The sequence below is a fragment of the Emydura macquarii genome, unplaced genomic scaffold (assembly GCF_026122565.2).
Source record: "Emydura macquarii macquarii isolate MOO-44397 ecotype Brisbane River unplaced genomic scaffold, CSIRO-AGI_Emac_v2 contig_306, whole genome shotgun sequence".
Classification (NCBI taxonomy): Eukaryota; Metazoa; Chordata; order Testudines; family Chelidae; genus Emydura; species Emydura macquarii.
In genome coordinates, this window is record NW_027130443.1 from 14,541,568 (window position 1) to 14,562,635 (window position 21,068).

A 21,068-nucleotide genomic window follows, 5' to 3' on the forward strand; every position below is an offset into this window, starting at 1 on the left:
GGAATGTACATGCTTTGTATAATATGGGAAAGCTGGCACAGGTTACATGAGAAATGAAAAAAATACCATCAGCACATACTTGATGTAACAGTGGGATGAGATGGGCAGAGAGTGGGAAGATGATATCTGAAGGTGCTATAATTTTCTAGTCAGGAGGAGGAACATACAAACGAAATGTAGGAATTATGCTGGACAACATCACAGTGAAAATCCTGTTGGCTTGGGAGCCAGTGAATAACAGAGTAACAGCCAGGTTGAAACAAGACATGTCAAGTGTACAATAATCCAAATATATGCACCAACAAACGCACAGCAAGCAACAGTGAAAAGGAGACATTCTACAAGCAGATGCAGAAGTACTGGATGTTGTGCCTAACCATGGCATCAAGTTGATGATAGGCAAGACTTCAAAGCACAAAGTGGCAACAACTCTACTAGTTGGGAAGAAGTCACGGGCACAGCAGCAGAAGGCATCCGAGCTGATAATGGCAAATGGCTCTTGAATCGCTGTGGCACAAACACCCTTAAGAGAAGAGGCTGCCTCTTCCAGCACAAGAGGATTCACAGGCTCACATGGAGATCACAAGATAGTGCACCTGTCAAGCAGATAGACCACGTGTGCGTATCTAACAGACGTCTACTAGGTATCTTCTTTGAAGAATGTCAGAATCAGCAGAGGAAGCAGATGTGGGCTCAGATCATTATCTTTTCGGGGCCACGTTACAACTTAGACTCAAAAAGATCACAAAGATGGGCAACAAGAGTGCTACTGCAATAGAGAAGTTCAAGGACAAAGAAACACAGATCAAACTGCACTTAGCAATCATTCCAGGGTTTTACAGGACCAGGCTGATGAAAATCTGGAAGACAGCTGTTCAAACTGGCAGAAGACAGTAGTCAAGACAGCAGAGGAAGTAGTGGGCCACCGAAGGAGGGAGAAGAAAGATGCATGGATTACATCTGGAACACGGGCCGTGATTGACAAAACTCTGAAGGCAAAAAAGGAACAGCGTAAGATGGGCAGAACTCTTAGAGGTGGATTAAAGATACAAAGAAAGGGACAAAAAAATAAAGGAGAGATGCAGGCAAGAGAGAAATATCTGAGTTCAGGAGAAGATTTCAGAAGCACAGGAGAGAGACATCAAGTAGCTCTATGGAAGTTCTTCTCAGGAAGAACTAGACTATCCCATGTGATGCCCATCAGGGACTCTCATGAACAGATGCTAAAAACACCTAAAGAATAAGCCAGACAATGGAAAAAATATTTCCTTTCCATATTAAATTGATCGGAAATTAAATCGAACAGGTACAAGTCCCTCTCTCTGTAGAGTGTGATGACATTTGAGATAAAGATACGCATCGGAGAGTAGGAAAAGCAGACGCCACTTTTGGAAGGATGAACAATATCTGGCCAAAGAGAGGTGTCTACACCAAACTAAAGGTCAGCATGCAACTGTCCTGAGCACACTTCTGTACAGAGCAGAGATTTGGCTGATGACGGTGGCTACCAAAGAGACTGGAGGCAGCCCATCCCAGATGGCGGAAGAAGAAGCTACACATTCCTGGAAAGACAAAATAACAAATGGAAGAGTGATGGAGCTGCCAGAGCAGGACATGTTAGAAAATATCATCAAAGAAAGACAGCTCAGGATGTTGGGACACGAACACCATATGGAAGATGGGAGACATGCTAAGCAAGCACTGAACTGGATACCTGAGAGACAAAAGAGAAAGTAAGGCAGGCCTAGGAAGAACTAGCAGAAGACCATGACAGAGGATACTGAATGGACTGGCATCACCTGGGAAGTACCACAACTAGCCAGCGACCATAATCAATGGAGGAACTGGACTGTCCAACCTGTCAGGAACACAGAAGGAACTAAGGTCTATGGTCAGGTTTTTGAGTATTTAGGATACATGAGGTTACATTTTCATGCTTTTCTCTGAAAGGGCTAAAAATGTACTTTTTTTTTTGTTAAATAAAAACTGAAATGTTCTTAATTTTACAACTAACAACTGGGGTCTGAACTCCAATTGTCATGAGATTCCAGATACAACTACTCACTCATCCCACTAGTGCCCACTAAATCAATCAATGCATACTATTTTTTTTAATGTTGCATCAATTCTGCACAGTGCAATACAAAAACATTCCCATAACTTTAAGCATTCCTTGCAATGTATAAGCTGTAAAGTTTTAAAATTAAAATTCAGTTATAATTAGTGATTCCAGCCCCTCCTTTCATTTTGCTGAAAAGGAACATGTGAGACATGATCAGTGCAGAGCTGAATGTCCGAATCTATCCAGCACTGAGAGCAGCACAGTAAGAGGACTGTGCCCCTGAAGACCCATTTGTAGGATCTAGCTCAGTCTCCTCCTTCAGGATCTGCTGTAACAAATAACTTCTCTTTTCAGCAACCACCATTGTCAGAGACTCCATAATGCTGATTTTCATCTCACGGTTCCAAATACAATTCGCAGTTTATCCTTGGTGTGCTGAGCCTCTCGCCGCACGAACTGTTAAGATGCTCCTCTATGCAAAGGATATGCAGGCCTCTGACCTTTGCAGCATGTTCCCTTCCAAGAGTTCCCTATGGCTCAAATTGTTCGTATTAAAAACCCAGTATATTCTATTGCACACGGGATAAAGAATTTCACCTCCAGCAGCAGTAACTTCGAACGCCTCGCACTGTCACAGAGCTGCCTGGCCATTCAGTGCCTCAGCAGAGATGCTTGATGCGAGGAGCATATAATGAAACAGACTCAACTGACAAGATGCTCCAGTCTCCTTTCCTCTCTTTTCTCACATTCAACTAAGTCAGCATGTGCCCTAGGGCACGGTCCAGTCCGTTTGCTAGCAAGGCTGCCCACCATACTTCTGGACACAACAGATCATTATTAACAACTAATAAAAAGTAGCAAAAACTCAGAGCAGCCAGGAAGCAGGAAAATACAATCTACAACATCACATGAACTAAAACTAGGGGAGATTTCCATAGATGTCAGACCAACGACACATCTTCCATGAAAACAGGAATACACCCGAGAGCCAGATTTAAATAAAGTAGGTCAAATTGTGTCTCCTGGATTTCTGCTATCCTAGACTGCTCATATTATCCACATTAGCTCAGAGCTTCCAAAGAGAAAAAGAAAACCAAGAAGTCTGGGAAAACTCTCTGTGGGGTCTCATCAAGAATGCAGAAAAGTTATTAACACCAAAAGCAAGACAATACAATGTTTTAGCTCCAGACAGCAAATGTTTAGCAACATCCACGCTGACCCTCCATAACTGCTGGATGTATTTTCACTGCATCAGTGCACCACCAAATTTCCATCTGCTACTGATTACATTCAACAAACATCAGTGGCTGACCCAGTTGCCTGGTGGACATTAGTATTTCCTGCCATGCAGGGGACCCAACACCTCTTTCAGGACTTGGCTTCACGGGTACACACAGTGTGCCCACAAGGAGGTGTGTGAACATTTTTCCATGCACATTAATTTTTTGCTGAATAGTCCCCTTAGATATGGGTGAGTCCTTATCTTGTGCAAATCAAGGGCATATTCATTAGCCTCTGAAGGATGGACAGGGAGCTTCCGGAAGCTCTACCCCATCTTTCTATTTCCCACACCTTCACCTGCATTTGCACTGGCACGTCATTCGCTCCATTTTTCACCTGCAAATACCTTGTGGTGCCTGCCATTATTTCCTATTCGAGGAGTCGGTTTTTTGGAAGCCATATTTTAATTGCTTGGCTGATGGAACTGTGCAGCCCAGACAGCCAATGCTACAGCACCAGCCAGGAGGGCTGAAATGAAGGGCTCTAACCCTTGATATAAAGTGTCTCTGAGCACTTTCCTCTCTACACAGGCTGGAGCACCAGAATCCTTTTCTCAGCGGCAGCGATGACAGGGCTTGCAGTGTCTCTGGTACCTCTCTGAAGCTGTATCCCCAGAGTCCCTATATTAATGCCTGGCCTAGAAAGACAGTTGTTTGCCCTGCCTGCAAAGGGATTTTCCACAGCGCACACAGCGCTCCAGGAGGCCAAGAGCTCAGCAGAATTCATGAAAAGGATCGGACATTTGGGTGAATAACGAGAACACCCAGAGTTACAATGGTAAATGCTGATAACATAAGACATCTGGAATGACGCTAATGCTTTTGCTTCAAGACATGAGCTGACCTCTAATTAACGGGGGTAAAGAAAAAACCTGCCCTGTAGGAATCCTATACTGCAAGGTTTACTGCACCTTGCTCCAAAGCAGCTAGTGATTGCCACAGGACACTAGACTGGAGCCTGCTCTTATGTGCTCTGGAAGCTCCAGTCTTCCTCCACCACCATTTTTTCCTGGCCCTGTTTTGATATTTGATTTAAAACAAACAACAAGAAGTTATAGCACCCACAACAGCAACCTCTCCCCTCTGCCCAAAGAGCTTGAAATACTGACCCATGGACCGGTTGGGCTTCACTGCCACTGAAACGCCGCGTTTCCAGTGCTAACTTGTAGCTACACTGAGATGAAGACTGACTGCCCTAAATACGACACAGCAAGAACAACGAACATGCTTGTCTGAACAAAACAAATCTAGCTGGATGCTCTGCAGTGATTCTGATCCATAAATGAGCAAGCCTCATATCACCTCGTTAACTCACGTCAAGACATCAGCTGCAGAGAATGGTAAATAGTTAACCACAGCAAATCAAGACCGACAGCGGACACGTGCAAAATGCCACTGCTATCTTTCATGGATTACAAGGCCAGAAGGGACCACTGTGATCATCTAGTCAGCCGACCTGTATAACACAGGCCACAGAACTGCCCCAAAATAACCTTTACAATGGCAGCATGTACAAATCTGGAGCTTAACAGTTCATTTGATCTTTGCAACACAATGCACCATTTTTTTAAGAGACACAATAACCCTGCACACTCTCACTCAGGAGGTTTATTTTTAAAGTGAAAACAACCCTTTGGCTAGGTTAGTTCCAGTAATCTCTATACAGACAGATTCTGATAATATTTCCTGTTTCTATGCACTCCACCCTCACTGCTTCAGCCATCTCGCGCCATTTTAACTGTGCTCTATCTGATGAAGCAGCTACATCTGGCTCCCTTCCTCCAGAACAACTGCAAAAAAGGGTGCTTAATCTTAATTTTAGGAGTCAGGGGCACCAACCCAGGGCCCAGTGCTCTCTCTGCCTCTCGCTCTAATCCTATATATTTGTACATTTGGCCAAAACTGGAGTGGGAAACAGCAGTCAGCAAAACCCCAGTTATTTACAGAAGGCTGTGACAATGCGCCTTCGATGCAGCACGTCTCCAAAGTCACCTTCCAGCAGCACCACAGCAACTATCCTCACCGTCAAGCACATTTTCAAAGATACGGAAACTGCACGAGAGCAACTGTGACCCAAAAGCCTCTCACAACACCACATGACAGCACAAGAGAGCCTGCTATAGAAGATGGGAAGTGAACACGGCAGTATGCTGAGAACTGCATCATCTCAACCTTTCCAGACTACTGTGCCCCTTTCAGGAGTCTGATTTATCTTGCTCACCCCAAGTTTCCCCTCACTTAAAAACAAAATCAGACATGAAAATACAAAAGTGTCGCAGCATATTATTTCTGAAAAGTTGCTGACTTTCTCATTTTTACCAGAAAATAATAAAATAAATCAATTGGAATATAAATATTGTACTTACATTTCAGTGTATAGCACACAGAGCAGTATGAACTAGTCATTGTCCGTATGATATTTTAGTTTGTACTGACTTTGCTGATGCTAGGCAAATATCTAAATGAGTTGATGTACCCCCAGGAAGACCTCTGCGTACCCCCAAAGGTATACGAACCCCGGGTTGAAAACCACTGATCTGACCTATCTCGTTATCACAACGCCAAGCCACGTGACCCTGGCAGTGGCTCACAGCATCAGCCTGGTGTACATATTCATGAAATAAACCTATGTAACAGGAAGGCAATCCCAGCCCAGGCTGCCCCGTTAGTGAGACAGGGAGCAAAGTCTGAGAGCTAGAACACGTAGACATGACTTTACAACCAGTGTACAATGAGTTCAAGTGTCCTGCTCTTTTCCTATAGCACCAGGCCTAAGAAAGTGGCCTGTCCCATTTCTCCATTAAATGTTTAAATAAAGAAATAAGCAACTGGTTACAAAAACCTTCCAATGCACCATGAGGTCTGGCTGACTCCGAGAAATGGGACACGGGCCCTTTTGCCTCAGACATGGGCTCAAATCAAAACTTGGACACAGGGTGAGCAGCTGTCATCAGCTCGCAGCTGTTCAGTGGTTTCCCACAGACCACTAGATGGTCTAAACCGGCTCCCTGGGGAACCAAAGAACCTACCTTCAAAACAGGCAGTGTTGGCAACCCTGCCCAAAGTCCATGGGCACAATGGCCATGGATTCAGAGTTTCCCACCGGAGGCCCTTCCAGGGCAGGACGAGGCAGAGAGAAGTTTGCACTGCTATGGTCCAGTCTGACTCTGCTCTGAGGACTTCACTCTGGCACATTTCACCAGCATTCAATTCAAGCCAAACATTTTTAGTTCAAGTGAAATCCATGCAAGGGGCCAAGCCAGGCCACTCAAGTTGGCAAAAATGCATCTGCTGCACAAACCCTAACTCCGGAGTGCGCAGGCCCCATGTGCACCGTTGCCTGGATGAGGCCTACAACGGAATCCCAGATCCCTCCCTGCAACACAAGCGCAACCCTCCCGCCCCCACCATCCCTACCTCCTCGCCCTCTGAGCGCCACAAAGGTGCATGGGACAGCACAGGGCATGTCAGACAAACCACAGGAGTTACCCAGGCACATTCTCAATACGTCCAGTCTGATCACAGGAGAATTACACTTTCATTTAAAACCAGGGCCTCAATGAGCAGGCAGGCTAAAGTTAGCTCCTTGTCTTATGGTTACAACATGGAGACAGGGAGCCTGGACTCCTGGGTTCTATTCCCGAATCTGGCACTGACTTCCTGTGAGCCTTTGGGTGAGTCACTTCCCCCCTCTGTGCCTCAGTTTCCTTGCTTCTGAAATGGGTAGATGGCAACATCCAAGTCAAGAGCCTTGCGACTGCTGAATTAACAGCACAGTGTGAAGCATCACTTGTCAGCCCATCAGAGCATGGGAAGGCTGGTTTTCTTCTCCACCTATCAGGAAATACAGGTTACTCCTCCTGGTTTCTGACTGGTCACAGAACTACCCCAGTCTCTAAGGCTTTGTCTACACTACCACTTCTGTCCATATAACTTATGGCACTCAGGGGTGTGGAAAAACACTCCCTGAGAGACATGTTACACCAACAGCAGCGATAGTGTGGACAGCGCTGTCAGTGGGACTCCCCCGCCGCTTGCGGAGATGGGTTTATTCTGCCAACGGAACAGCTCTCTCCTGTCGGCATGGAGCGGCTACATGAGCGATCTCACAGCGGCTATAAGCTTTCTAGCGTAGACGTAGCCTAAGCCAATCAGGTTTTATTAAGTTTCCAGAACAGTGCTCAGCACTGTTTCTCCTTGTTTACACTTGCAGTTAAGTTGCATTCTGCTGCACCCACTGCAACAGGGAATTTTACTAGTGTAGATCAGGGTTTAAATGGCTAACAATTGCAAACTGTTGTAAGCCACAACCTAACTATGGTCTTCAAGATGACAGTATAATTCAGCCGCTGCCCTTCCTGTTAACCCATTCCTCAGGCTATGGGCACCATTCACGGAACGTGTTAGCTGCCGTCTAGCCAGAACTCACTGTGGTTACGCACAGCTTACAGAAAGATGCTAGCTTGCTCACCCAGGCCTGACGAAAGCATGCTGTCCAGCCACTGACCTCAGATCAACTTACAGACAGCAACCGTGGCGCACCTTCTGAGTCCCACCCCAATGACAGACTCCTCTCTACACCATTCTAACTCAACAAGGGAGGCAGATAAATCCAGATCACACACAGGCTGCTCCATCTTGCTCTGCTGAGGTGCTCCAGCACTGCACCAGCCATTTCAACAGCCATGCAGCACGAAGCTAGGATTCCTCATACATCACAGGGCTCTTAATCATGCTAAATGACACCGTGTGTTTCTTAGTTCTTATAAAAAAAACACACCAAACTGTCATTCTGCCTCTGGGTTCTAGCAACGCTAACGAACCACATGAGCACTGCCTGGCCCTTGAGAATTGCTGTCTCCTCAGACTCTGCTGGATGCACATGACTCTTTAGATCATCACACCCATTATGTATATTTTTTTAAAAGTCATTTCACAGAACATTCCTTTCACAGATGTGCTCCAATGGGGACTATTATTGTTATACAAGATCACAACAGAGCCACTCCTACTCCCTCCAATACAACTGAAATTGACACTTTACTCCAGCAATTGTTTTCTCCCTCCCTCCCACCCGCCATTTAATTGGGACATTTTGTCCCCAAACTTGCAATCGCTCATTAAGTTTTACACGCATGAGTCAATGGGACGATGTCCTGAGAGCTAAACACATGTGCTTTGCAGGACTGGGCCCTAGAATTGAATGGACACTGAATATGCTAAGAAAATACACTCTCCGGTTCCTCTTTATAATAAAAAGCAATGACATTGTGAGGGTATATTTAGAGTGAGGAAGACAGTCATATTGTTACATCTGTCTGTGTGCAAGTGTGTTAAATATGTAAGAGAAGCTCACCCCTGGATTACGTGGCATCAGGGATTTCAAATCTCACCCACTATCAAAATGTCGCCTCCATTACTCACTGGTTACATTTGCAAACAAGCAGTTTTGTGCCCCCCCTTCCCCTCGGGGCTGCCCCTCACACCCTGTAAACATCTGCAAAGTGCCCTCATAGGCCTCCTTAAAAATTCTTCTCAAAGCTTTCCTTTGCTGTGATACCCACAAACAACCTGACAACGGCTAGGCTGCGAGTGTGCCAATACCACTGCCTGTCACCCTGACCAATACTGTCACACTGATTCCTTGCACTCCCAGTCTGTTTGTAACCACACGTTGTCCCTTGGCTTATACTCGGACTGGAACTGTCTTTTAGTTCTGTATTTGTTCTGTACAGTAACTAGCACAACAGAGTCATGGCTCTCAACTAAGGCACCTATGTGCTGAGATAATACAAATAATAAATACGGAGCTCTTTTTAGGGAGCAAACATTTTTAATCACCCTTTTGAATTTGAATAAAAGCAGGATTCCATGTTTTTAGAGATGCATTTTTGACCCTGTCCAACTACACAGTGCCAGCCACTCAGCCCTCCCACAGACTAGTCCCTGGGCCTCATCAGAAAATAAACAATGGAAAAAGATTCATGTTTTTGGAAAAAATGAGCTCTGGTCACTCCAGCAGCAGCCCAGCACTTAGTGCAGCTGCTGTTTAGGGCAGGCAAACACAACTCCCCTGGTCTGGGCACAAGATATGTTTGGTGGGGAAAGGGGTGAAACAGCTCTGGCCTGGGTCTGGCTGGAGGAGAGAGAAGAAACACAGGTAATACTTGAAGAAACACAGGTAATGGAGGCCTGATCTACACTGCAGATCTATATTGGTGTAACTACATTGCTCAGGGGTGTGCAAAATCCCCGTCTCAGCAACACAGTTATGCCAACCTAATCCCGTGTGTAGACAGGGCTATGTCGGCAGGGGATTAACTATGCTGATGGGTGAGCACAGCTCTCTTCCGCTGATGTACAGCATCTTCGCTAAAGTGCTACAGCGACGCAGCTGCACCAACGCCGCGTTTTAAGCGCAGACTTGCCCGGAGCAGCGCACCACTCAGAGAGGCCTTGTCCACATGGCTGGGACCCGGCTGGCAATGGCTACTTTTAACGGCTGGGTTTCAACCCGGCCCCGCCCCGTTCGGGCAGAAATTCCTAGCCCCAGGCCTGTGAGCCGGCCGAGGAGGGCAGAGATGCCGGTTGCCAGCACAACTCCGGCTATGCACGGCACCGGGCAAAGGCCTGGCCTGGCCTGGCCTGGCCACTCAGGGATCTTACAGCCGACCAAATGCCCAGCCCCGGCCAGATCCTCCGCCCGGTCTTCTCGGGAGCGGGTGCCTGGCTCGGAGAGAGGCCGGGGTCCCCGGGAGCCCTCTTCACGCCAGAGCACACCCGAGCCAGCTCCGCCCCAGCCCAGAGACACCCCCCGGCACGGCACGGCCCGGCCGGCGGCGGCTGTGCGCTGCGCTGCCCTCCCGGCTGGTCCTTGCAGGGAGGGACCGGGACCGCCCGGACCCGGAGCTCGGCGGCTGCAGGGCAGGGACCTTCCGAACCCGCCGCGCCTAGGAGCCTCTCCCGGCCGCCCCCAGCCCGCCTGCAGCACGGCCCGCCCCGCCCCGCCCCGAGCCCCCCGGCCCGGCACCTCTTGGAGCGCTGCAGCAGGGCGCCCTGGCCGCGCTGGCCCCGGTAGCCGGGCGGCGCCGCACCCCAGTAGCTCGGGTCCGACATCCCCGCGGGCCCGCCTGGCGCCTGCTCCGGCCCGGCCCGGCCCCAGCGCGCGGCGCGGCACAGCACAACGCAACGCGAGCCGAGCAGCCTCCAGCGCGGGCCGCCCGCCCCGGGGCTGGGCCCTGCCGCCCGCCCGGCTCAGACCCCGCCCCCGGCCCCCTCCGGGCCGCGCCGCGCCGCTTCCCCTTCGTATCTGCCCCCCGTCCCGTCTCTGCCTGCCCCCCAATCCACCGCCCCCATGGCCCGGCCTCCCCCCCGAGCCCCCACCTCCCCCATCTGAGCCTGCCCCCCGACTGTCAGTAAGACCCCTGCACCTCCAAGTCTCCTCCCAACCGAGCCCCCCACCTTCCCTCCAAGCCTGCCCCAGAGCCCTCCATAGCTCCGAGCCCCCCGTGGTCCTAGTACCCCCACCAGCACTCCCTTCTCCCCCAGGCCTGAGCCCCCTTCCTCTCCCAGACCCCCAGTCCCAGTATCCTCCCCGCCAACTGAGCCCCCCAGCCCCCATCCATCATCCCTCCTCCCCCACTGAGCCCCCTTCGGGCAGGGACTCAGTCCCCTTCCTGCCCCCCCGGCAGATCTTATCTCCCCGCTTCCTTTCCCAGCCCCACCCCACCGCCCACAAGGGGCTACTCTGCCCCTGCGGCCTGAGGAAGGGGTGCACTGGCACTGTTTGCAAACACTGCCGGGCAGTCTGGCCTGGGGACAAACCCCCCCCCACACACACACACCCACCGCTGGGGCTGCAGCAGGGCCCTTTCCTGCCCCCACAGCTGTACCCAGCTTGCTGTGGGGCATGCACAGCATGGAGAGGTTGCCATGGACACCATGGGGAGTTTGTGTATTTCCTGCTGATGTCTAAGCCACAGATAAATAAATAAATAAATACATGTGTAGAGAAACCAGGGCAAGCCACATCCCGCTGGTAGCTCTCGCCCATGCAGTCAAGTCAGCCAGGCACAGAGGGCCAGGCTCAGGCAGGAGCGGGGCCGAGTGCAACGCCACTGAAAGCACAGCAAGCTGCTCCCCCACACACCTCTGGCAAGGAGCCCCCTTCTCTCCCCTGCACCGTGCAAAAGAGGGGCCTCCCCCCCTTACAGACAGACATTCAGTCCATACCAACTACCCTGCGACAGGAAGGCAGCTACAGGGTGCAAAAATCGAGCACTCCAGCTGGGAGATGGCCGAGTTAAGGCTGCCCAGACAACCATGGCCTGCCTTCTAGGGCCAGGTTATCAAATACGCTCAGTGCCTACTGTTCACAGTGGGAGGTCTTGAAAATCTGGGCCCATCTGTGGATATCAAGTACATCTGAAAATACCGGCCCAGCAGACTGATCCTACTCCCATGAGCCCAATGGAAGTCTTCCCACGGGCTCCAAAGGGCTGGTCTATCGCACACAGCCCCATTCTTCATTAACCTCATTCGCAACTGAGCAAACCTTCAAAGATTTGCTCAAACCTTAAAAGAAAAAATTCAACCAGAAGCAGAGACCAAGGCCTTGTCTACACTAGCACTTATGCTGGCAAAACTTGTCGCTCAGCGTTTGTGTATTTCCTGCTGAGCGACGTACATTTTGCTGGCTTCTGCGTGGGTGTAGCCGTGTTATGGCGGCGGGCGAGAGCTCTCCTGTGGAAATAATAAAACCACCTCAGTGAGCAGCGGTAGCTGTGTCGGCAGGAGAGCGTCTCTCGCCAACACAGCACAGCCCACACAAGCATGTATGTCACTCAGGGGTGTTTTTTTCACACCCTTGAGCCCCAAATGTTTTGCCACCATAAGTGCAGGTGTAAACAAGGCCCAAGCCTGGAAAATTGCAACCTAAGCAGTTTGCTAAAATGATAAGCAACTGAAAATGGGGCTGGAATGAGATGTGTTAGGGAATGTTAAGCACAGGTGTTGCCGCTGCCCTGCCAATAATCATATTTCTACCGCTCTCAGTGTCCAACTCAGCCCCGCAGTGCAGGAGCAGGATACAAACACAATACAAATGGGATTCTAAAAGTCACTGAACACAAGCAGATAAAAGCAATCGAGGCATGAGAATCATCTCACAACTAGGAAGAGCATGCAGGCTCAGCTGGCCGCAGGACTTGCCCAGATGTTCCTGGATTTTAGTCAGTGAAGATATTTGGATTAAATTCTCTCTCATCATCTCCCTTTTTCCTCTTGTCAAAGTCCTAATTAATACTGCATCTGTGATATCCCAGGTATCTCCACAGCAACTGCCTGACGTAAAACTCACTGCATTAGGCACTCCCACAAGAAAAGCTAGCCCATCTGGGAGAACTGAAGTTATCTTCAGCACTAAGGCAGGAGGAGGAGAGCGACCGAACTACAAGAAAGTAACCGGCTGTTTGCATAAACGTTCTCTTCTTTCTGGCCTGCTGGGATGAAAAGCCTCCTTTAAGCACAGGTCAGTGAATGAGGTGTTAGGCAAATGGCATCATTATGCAAACAGAAGCCCAGACCCACAGGAAAGCAATCCTCTCCATACCAAGGGAACAGGGTTGGGCAAGAACAGGAGGCTTTTCCGCTCTGTGGTCACATGGCGTGCAGTGTCTTAAAGTAGCAGAAATGTGTTTCTAAATCTGTTTAGCTTCTTCCTTCAGTGGCAGAAGAGTTCCAGCCAGCATGTTACAGATTTTGCATGTTCTTTTCTTGGGCCTGATCTCCACACAGTGTTTGCACCAGCGTATGACTGGTTGGTTAGCAGTGTGAATTTCTACTGGAATAGTTATACTGGTGCACTCCCTACTGTGGATGCAGTTATACTAGCATAAAGTTGCCTTCCACCAGCACAGAGGGAATACGCTGTCTGCACTAAGGAGTTGTTCTGCTTTACCTACACTGGGACAGCTAAAGGGCTACCACACTTGTGTCTAGACAAGCCCTCCAGAAAGTTGTGAAGCTTTCCGCTGCTCTTGTAGACGAATCACAGCCCCATGCGACAAGCCAAACTCAACCCTGTGGGCACAGATCGATATGGCAGTGAAGTTTAGTGCCAAGCCAGTCCGGCTCGCCAATTATGAGGCTTGTTTCTTCCAATCATTGTCCCCTTTCGACAATTAACACTCGTAGCCTCCATCTCTTCCTGTGTCACAGATTAGCTCCTGCATAACCAGGAGTTTAGTATCTAGACATTAACTTAAAAGAGAAACCTGGACAGACTGAATCTCAGCTTTCTCATAGCCACACTAATGAGAAATCCACTTCTTTCTTGCCAGTCACATAATGGCTCTCACACACTATCTGTGTTTGAATAACAATGATTCGTTATTATTCATTAAGAGCGTCCAGTGCTTTTCAGCCAGACAGATCGCCCAGTGCGTTTTACCATGGACTTGACTCTGCAGCCTGACCCACATGCAGGGCTGAAGAAACGGGGGACAAGTGTTTTGGGGCCCCAAGCTCAGGAGGGCCCCCAAAACATCTGACTGGGGTGAAAAGGAAGGTGCTGGGGCCTAACAGAACATGACATACCAGGGCCCCAAATTTCTCTTGATGGGCCTGCTCTGCTCAGATGGACACACCCCATTGCTTGTCCATGGCCCCACCACTGCTCTGAGCAAGCACAGGAATCCACCCATGCTGACCTCATTGCAGGATCAGGGCCTAGAGGGATTACTGCACCCCTGACTGAAAAGCAGTTGCCTACAAAGCAGCACGCAGCAACACGGCACAACATTTTAGGCCAGGAAATGAAGACGAATACCACAGCCAAGGAAAATGAACGACAAAGGGGATTTAGGGAGGCAGGAGCAATTACTCATGCTGGAATTTGGCCAGAACACCACAGTTACCAAGAGCACCCCTGAATCTTTAATGGCCACCAGTGGCCAAGACCCAGTTTACATCTTAACCCCAAAACAGCCCCCCTCACCAGATTCTGCATTTTGGGGCATCTGTCCCTGGTTGCAGGAGAGGTTAATTGACACCGATTAATGCCCCAGCCACACTTGAACACGGGCTTGCTCTGGAGGGCTCCATGCAAGTACTAAGTAGGGCCTGCCCTGCTGAGTGTGAGATCGGAGGAGATCACAGCCAAAGGTAGTATGGGGGCAGGCCAAATTAATGTAAATAAGACACAAAGCAATTAAAGCACGCCGAGCTCATTCTGAAGGCTGCCAAGACACCCATAGCTCAGCCGCACTGTGCCTAGATAATTAGGGTGACAAGTGTGAAAAATTAGGACCGAGAGTAGGGGGGCAATAGGCGCCTATGTAAGAAAAAGCCCCAAATATCAAGACATCTGGTCACTCGAGCCCCAATCATCCTGATGCTTCTCTGCGAGACCCTTTACGCTGGAAGCAATGTGTCACCAGGACAATTTCCTCTATCCCGCTCTTCCTGGTGTTGCAGTCAGGGCTAGTCTACACTTAACACTTGCAGTGGCACAGCTGTGCCCCTGCAAGAGCGCGACTGGAGCCAAGTTATGTGGAGGGGAGAGAGCTCGCCCACCGTTACAATAAAACCACCTGAACGAAGCAGGAGAGTTCTCCTGCCGACATAGCCCTGTCCACACAAGCGCTTATGCCGGCACTTATGTCACTCAGGGAGGTGTTTTTTTCACATTCTTTAGCCACAAAAGTTTTGCCAGCATAAGTACTAGTGTAGACAAGGCCTGCACAGCACCTGGAAAAGGAACTCCTCCCCCATTATGCAAACATGGCTCCTAAGCCTTATCTATACTGGGGAAATTCTTGTGAAATTTCCCCCCATTGCTAACACCTGTTCAGGTTCCCCAGTGGGATTTTACATTGCCAGCCAGAGTTTTAAACACCATATAGTCGAACCCTGCTCAGAGCTATCCACACTGGGCTCCCAGCTCTGCTAACACTGGGGTGGGGCTGGAGTTAGCAACCTTTACAATTTCCCTAGCGCAGTGTAGACAAGTCTAGAGTCTGCCCTTCAGAACCCTTGCTCTGTGTGCTGAAAGCGAGTGGAGATTTTACTGTCATGCCCAGAATGTTTCTTTTGTGTATGCAAAACAAATGTCCTCCCTGAGACCAATGACGATGGTGATTACAGTGGAGGTCAGCAAAAAAAGGCTTGTAGGCTTGCTTCTTTCCCACGGACAGAGACCAGACAGCTTCCATGCCTCAGCCAGTCATCCCTTAAAAGTGCAGCTTGGATGACTCGTGCTGTTTTTATGATTAAATTGGCTGCTGACAGGCTGCCGGGGTCATTTTGTCTCTAGGTGTATCAGCAGAGAGCCCTCCTGCACTCACCCTGCCCTGTACAGATGCTTCTGGACACATACTTGCTGTGTTGGAGAATTCTCTCACACATTTATATTAATCAAGAGAGATCTCTGTAACACGGGACAGCCCTAACTGCAAAAGGAAAAACCTCATGTTTTAATTCATCTCCTGGCTTGATTAGTAGGTCAGGTGCTAAGTGATCCTAAGTGTAAATTGCTTGTTAACACCTTTTCAGAAAACATACAACAGCTGCCTGAAAAGCACTGTGGATAGCCTTCTAAACTGCAACACTGTCAAACCAAAACATTGCAACAAACAGGGAAAGTCTCTTGAAAGTGTGAACAAGAGCAGGTGTGTCAGAGGTTCTCTAGAGACTAGCTTCCAGCATGGTTTCAATCTCTGTAGACACAGCCGGCATGTCTACACCACAAAAATTAAGTCGACCAAATTTACGTCGGCATACAGCTGCCACCGTAATTACATCACTTGTGTGCGTCTACACTTTGCTCCTTGTGTCAGTGGTGCACGTCCTCACCAGGAGCGCTTGCACCAACTGGACTGTCAGTGTGAGGCATCTGACGGCCAGTAGCAGTCGATGTAAGCGACGCAGTGTCTACACTGGCACTGCATCGACCTAGCTACATCGACCTTGGCTCAACGCCTCTCATGAGGTGGAGTGATGAAGTCGGTGTAGCAGGCGAGTTACGTCGGCAGGAGAGAAATTTCAGTGCAGACACTTTGGCCATGTCTACACTAGAGTTTACAGCGGCACAACTGTACCAATGCAGCTGCACCATTGTCAGATCTCTCGTGTAGCCACTCTGTGCTGATGGGAGAGCGCTCTCCCATCGACATAATAAAACCACCTCCACGAACGGCTGTGGCTGTGTTGGCAGGAGAAGCTCTCCTGCTGACATAGCAGTGTCCACACCAGTGCGTCTGTTGGTGTAACGTATGGTGTTCAGGGGTGTGGCTGAGCAACTTCTTACACCAACAAAAGTGGTACTGTGGACAAGCGTTAGTGCAGACAAGCCTTCACAGAGCTAGGTTGATGCAAGGCAACTTACGTCGATCTGTCTCTGTAACGTGGACCAGGGCAGACTTTAAAAGGAGTTCTCTCTGGCTATGAAAGGTCAGTCTTATGGCCTGAACCAGTAAAGAATCATTCTGGAACTGCTACCCTGTGTGCTGACTACCTAGGCCAAATTTTCTGCCTGTGTAAACTGGTGCAACATCACTGACTTACGAGAATTTGGACCCATAATCCTACTTGTATCAGAATCAAATCAAATAGCTGATGTTTATTCTTGGGCCTATGAAATCTTCAAAAACAAGCACCTGCCACCCCAGGACTCTATTCCTATGAAGTTTCACTCAGGAAAGCCATGTCCCCACCTCCTTGCAGTGTGTTCTTAACTCGGAGATAAGCCAGATTGCACACATCTGTCCCTAGCTGCGACAGCCATCTGGAACAAGCTCTGCAGCATCTCCCAGTGCAGTTTGGTTGAGTGTCTCTCTTCCCTTCTGGAGATAACAATAATTATCATCGAAAGAACCTGCCTAATTCTGGGCTGTGAAGAAGCAGCAGCAGAGGCTGGCACCACACTCCCAGTTCTAGCAGGACAATCTGGCTCAGCAGAGAAGAGACGATTATGTTTGACTGTTTCTGTGCAGTTACCTCAGTGAATCCCTTACCCTGTAACAGGGCAGCTCATCCCTTTAGACCTTAGTGCCCCTGCTGCCAACCTACGGATGGAGAGACATCACCCACTTCAAGGGTCCCAGCCAATCCCACAGCCACCAGTGCCACGGGGCCTCTGCTGGGTTCAGCTCTGTGAAGGCTTTGACCCTGGCTTTCCTGTGGGCTCTCTGTACTCCTCAGACCTGCTCTTCCCATGAGAAGTGTCAGTCCCACAGCTGGGGGTTGGGATTTATAGGTCGGGAGAATGGCAAGTAAATTCCCAGCTCCCGAGTCAGACGGCTGGGTGGTGTAGCCAGCACCCCCCTCTGCTGGACAGTGGTAGAGCAAAGCCCTGTTGTGCTAGGATTAGATCCCCCACCTTTGTCAAAATGCACCCAACCAAAAAAGCCTCTAGCCTCTGGTTTATTGACCACATACGCTGGGCGAGTTGGGAGCACACGTGGATGTCTGCACATGCAGTCATGCCGCACACGGGCACAAATACACACAGCAAACTGACCGCACTCAATCAGCACTGAGATCCAATTAGCAAGAGAAGAAGGACTCAGAGGCTTCCAGAGCCAGGCCTAGCATCCTAGTGACAAGGCCCCATGAGCCTCTCTGCCGATGCTCTTGTGACATGGCACGTGTTGTGTCACTCAGGCCCTCGGGGCAGGTTAGTGCCACGGGCACCAGGGACTTGCACTCGAACATAGGAGAGCCGCTTTCTGGGATGTGCTTCACAGCCTGATCCTGTGCTGCTAATGCCGTGGCAGTGGGAACAGGCCCTTGTGCTGACCTCAAAGAATCCAGATTTGGGCATCACGACAGATTTGTCTATTTACCGCTTTGTCTGGAAAAAGATAACACCACTTATGAGCGCGCACACACGCACACACACACACACACACCCACCCACCCACCCCCTCTGGGGACACACCAGCCTTTCACTATGGCCCGCTCCCTGCAACTACAGCATGGGCAGGATCCATGCTCCTACCCACTTCACAACCACAGTGACGCCTTCCAGCCCTTGTGTCTCTCTGGGCCCCTCCTCCGTCACTCTGGTCACCCAACAATCACCATCACTGAGGCAAGACCAGGCTTCCCGCAGCTCTGCTCCCCAACCCGAACTGATCTCAGCTGAACACAGCCCGAATCTCTCTCCCTTTCCTACCCGCATTTACAAAGTGTAAACGGAGACACGGATTCAGGGAAGCGTTTGGGGACACCCAGGGTGCACAACAGGCTGCACAAAATAAAGCCCCACACAGCAGAGCGCGCAGTACTCCAGCTAGCGACAAACACGGGCCCAGTGCCGCTGTCAGGCTTGGAGTAACTCCTCCTTGCTGCCCCAGATCTGCCCTCGCTGAGACGCTGCCCTTCTCACTGCCAGCCTGATGCTCAGCTGAACTCCCTCCCGAGCAGCCAGCCTGATCCAAGTGCATCCGGGCTAACCATGCAAACGCACACATGCAGCCCTTCTCCCCACGGGCAGCCGATTCGCGGCAGGGGGGACTGCTAAGCAACACTTGTGTTTCTGTGATGCTGCTTCATACGGACTCCTTAACGTGAGCTCTGCTCACGCAGGGCTGCCAGCTCCACCCGGAGAAACCTGGGCACGCGCTGCTTCCCGTACACGGAGTACTGCAAACCCAGGTGGGCGGCGAAGCCTGCTGCATTCGGAGCAGGGTGCTAGAGAGCCCACGGCCAGAGTCCAAGACCTGCAGGCACCTGCACAGGTAGGGAGTGCGAGGAGGGCGGCCTGGAGCGGGACTCGGCTCAGCCACTGAAGCCATGAGTGAGCAAGTTGATTCTCTCTGTGCGCCTTGGCTCCCATCAGTAAAATGAGGATAACGAGTTTCCCTTGGTCCTGCCTGTCCAGCCTGTGACATCTCCGGGGCAGCGCTCAGCCCGAGATGGGGGACGCTCCACGCAGCCGTGATACAACTAGCTTCTTTGTAAAATGAAAGGTATCACACCATGGCGGCTGCCCAGGAGTCGGAGGCCTCTGCTCTGGCGTCCCTGCTGGGATTGCCTGTCCAAGGAGGTTACACGGGGGCTGCAATGCAAGGCACATGGCAGTGCGGTCTCCCCGGCTTGTTGCAGATCCTGGACATTCAGGTCCATCTGGGGTGTGGAGGCTAGAGGTCTGTACGAGGGCAAGTTTGGGCTGGGGCGGGGGGGTAGGAGGGATGACCGTGGCGCACGAGGGTGGAGGGATGCCAAAGCCAAGGGCAGGAAAATGGCACCTCAAAATGCTGGGATCCGCGGGCCTGCTGCCCTCCTGGGGGGCTGTGAGCTTGACCGTGGAAGGGCGAGATGCAGCACGTGCCAACACGTTCCCGACTCCCACGAGCCAGCACATGTCGTTGGGGGCCCTGCCAGGTCAGACCGATGCAGCTGCCGCCACAGACAGCACGAAGCCCCCAGCAGCACACGGCTCCTGGGAAGGGACCTTGGCTCCGGAAATGCCCCCCCACAGCCTGGGGTGAGCACGACTCCACCGGCTCAGCCAGGGCCCGTGACCTGGGCAGAAGGGCCCTGGGAGTGCCTGACGCCACGGGGAATCCACCAGGCCCCTCAGTGCTGCCACCTACTGACCAGCTCAAACTTCGCCAGCCTCCGGCCCAGAGAAAAGCCAGTGGCCCAAGAAGTCCCTGCCGCGGTGGTGGCCCACCTGCAGGGACAGCTGCAGAATACCGAGGTCACCTTCTGCCCGGCTGTGCCCAGGACAGTGGGTTACGGGCGACGGGGCACATCACAGCATGGAGTCTGCCAAGCCAGTCCCCACACGCTGCTCCTGCTCCCCGAGTCCCGGCCTGCGGGAATGCCCGGCCCCAAACCTCACCCCCTCTGCTGCCAAGCATACTATGGGAGCAGCGCCCCCCGGGTTGTGAGCAGTCACCCAGAGGCTACAATTCCCTGCTGTTCCAGACGCACCCGGCCGACTGCTCTCAAATCCACCCTGGCCTCTCCCCTGCAGCGTCTGTGACACGGCGCACAGCCTGCGCACAGGAGCATGGGCCGTCCTGCGCCATTTCACATTAGCCACGTGCTCAGATGGGGCAGGGGCTGGTGGGAATTAACCTCCCAGACAAAACCCTTCCCGTTCCCCCATTAGCGGAATCAGAGCCAAGAGGAGGAAGTGAATTATTAGCCCATAATGCAGAGACAGCGCCAGCCCGATGCACACAGCCTGACCCAACCCTCACAGCCAAGAGGGGGACCCCCAGCCTAACCCACACAGCCAAGAGCTAGAGCCAGACCGCCCAGACAGACCCTCCAGCCGGGCCCCCCAAGCCAGGCCCGACCTGCATAGCCGAGAGCCAGTCCCTCCACAGCAGACCAGCCTACCCTGACTGGTGAGAGCCGACCTGCCCAGCCGGGAGCAGAGCCCAGACCCTCAGGACCCCCGCACAGCCAGGCCCCCCAGCCCGACCCACAAAGCTGGGCCAGTGGGGTCAGAGCAGGAGTGCTCAGAGTAGCAGACAGGCGGGGTGCAGCCCGTCCCCCATGGGCAAGGGCATAGCAACGTCACAGACTCGGCCGGGCTGCTGCCTGCTGGGGGTTAACGTCCGGCCCCACGGCAGTGCTGGGACACCCCTGCAGCTCCGCGTGTTATCCAGCAGAGGGAGCAGGACCCACAGGCTTCCAACCCGCCCCATTGCCCCCCTGGGGCTGTTTGAGGGACGCGCCTGGCGCCCAGCGCGGTTACTCCGAGTTCA

The 21,068-nt window shown here is 51.3% G+C and overlaps 1 protein-coding gene across 2 annotated transcripts in view; it reads right to left on the reverse strand.

Annotated features, from left to right (window-relative positions):
* MAST3 (microtubule associated serine/threonine kinase 3) overlaps positions 1–21,068 on the reverse strand; it is a 68,116-nt gene that overhangs the window by 35,055 nt on the left and 11,993 nt on the right. The window contains exon 1 of one of the 2 annotated variants that reach the window (XM_067561017.1): positions 10,373–10,584. The exons of the other annotated variant lie outside the window; for it this stretch is intronic. Coding sequence (XP_067417118.1) covers positions 10,373–10,458 — 86 coding nt within the window. The 5' untranslated portion in view covers positions 10,459–10,584. Of the gene's footprint in view, positions 1–10,372; positions 10,585–21,068 lie in introns of those variants that run through there. 2 annotated transcript variants of the gene reach the window in all.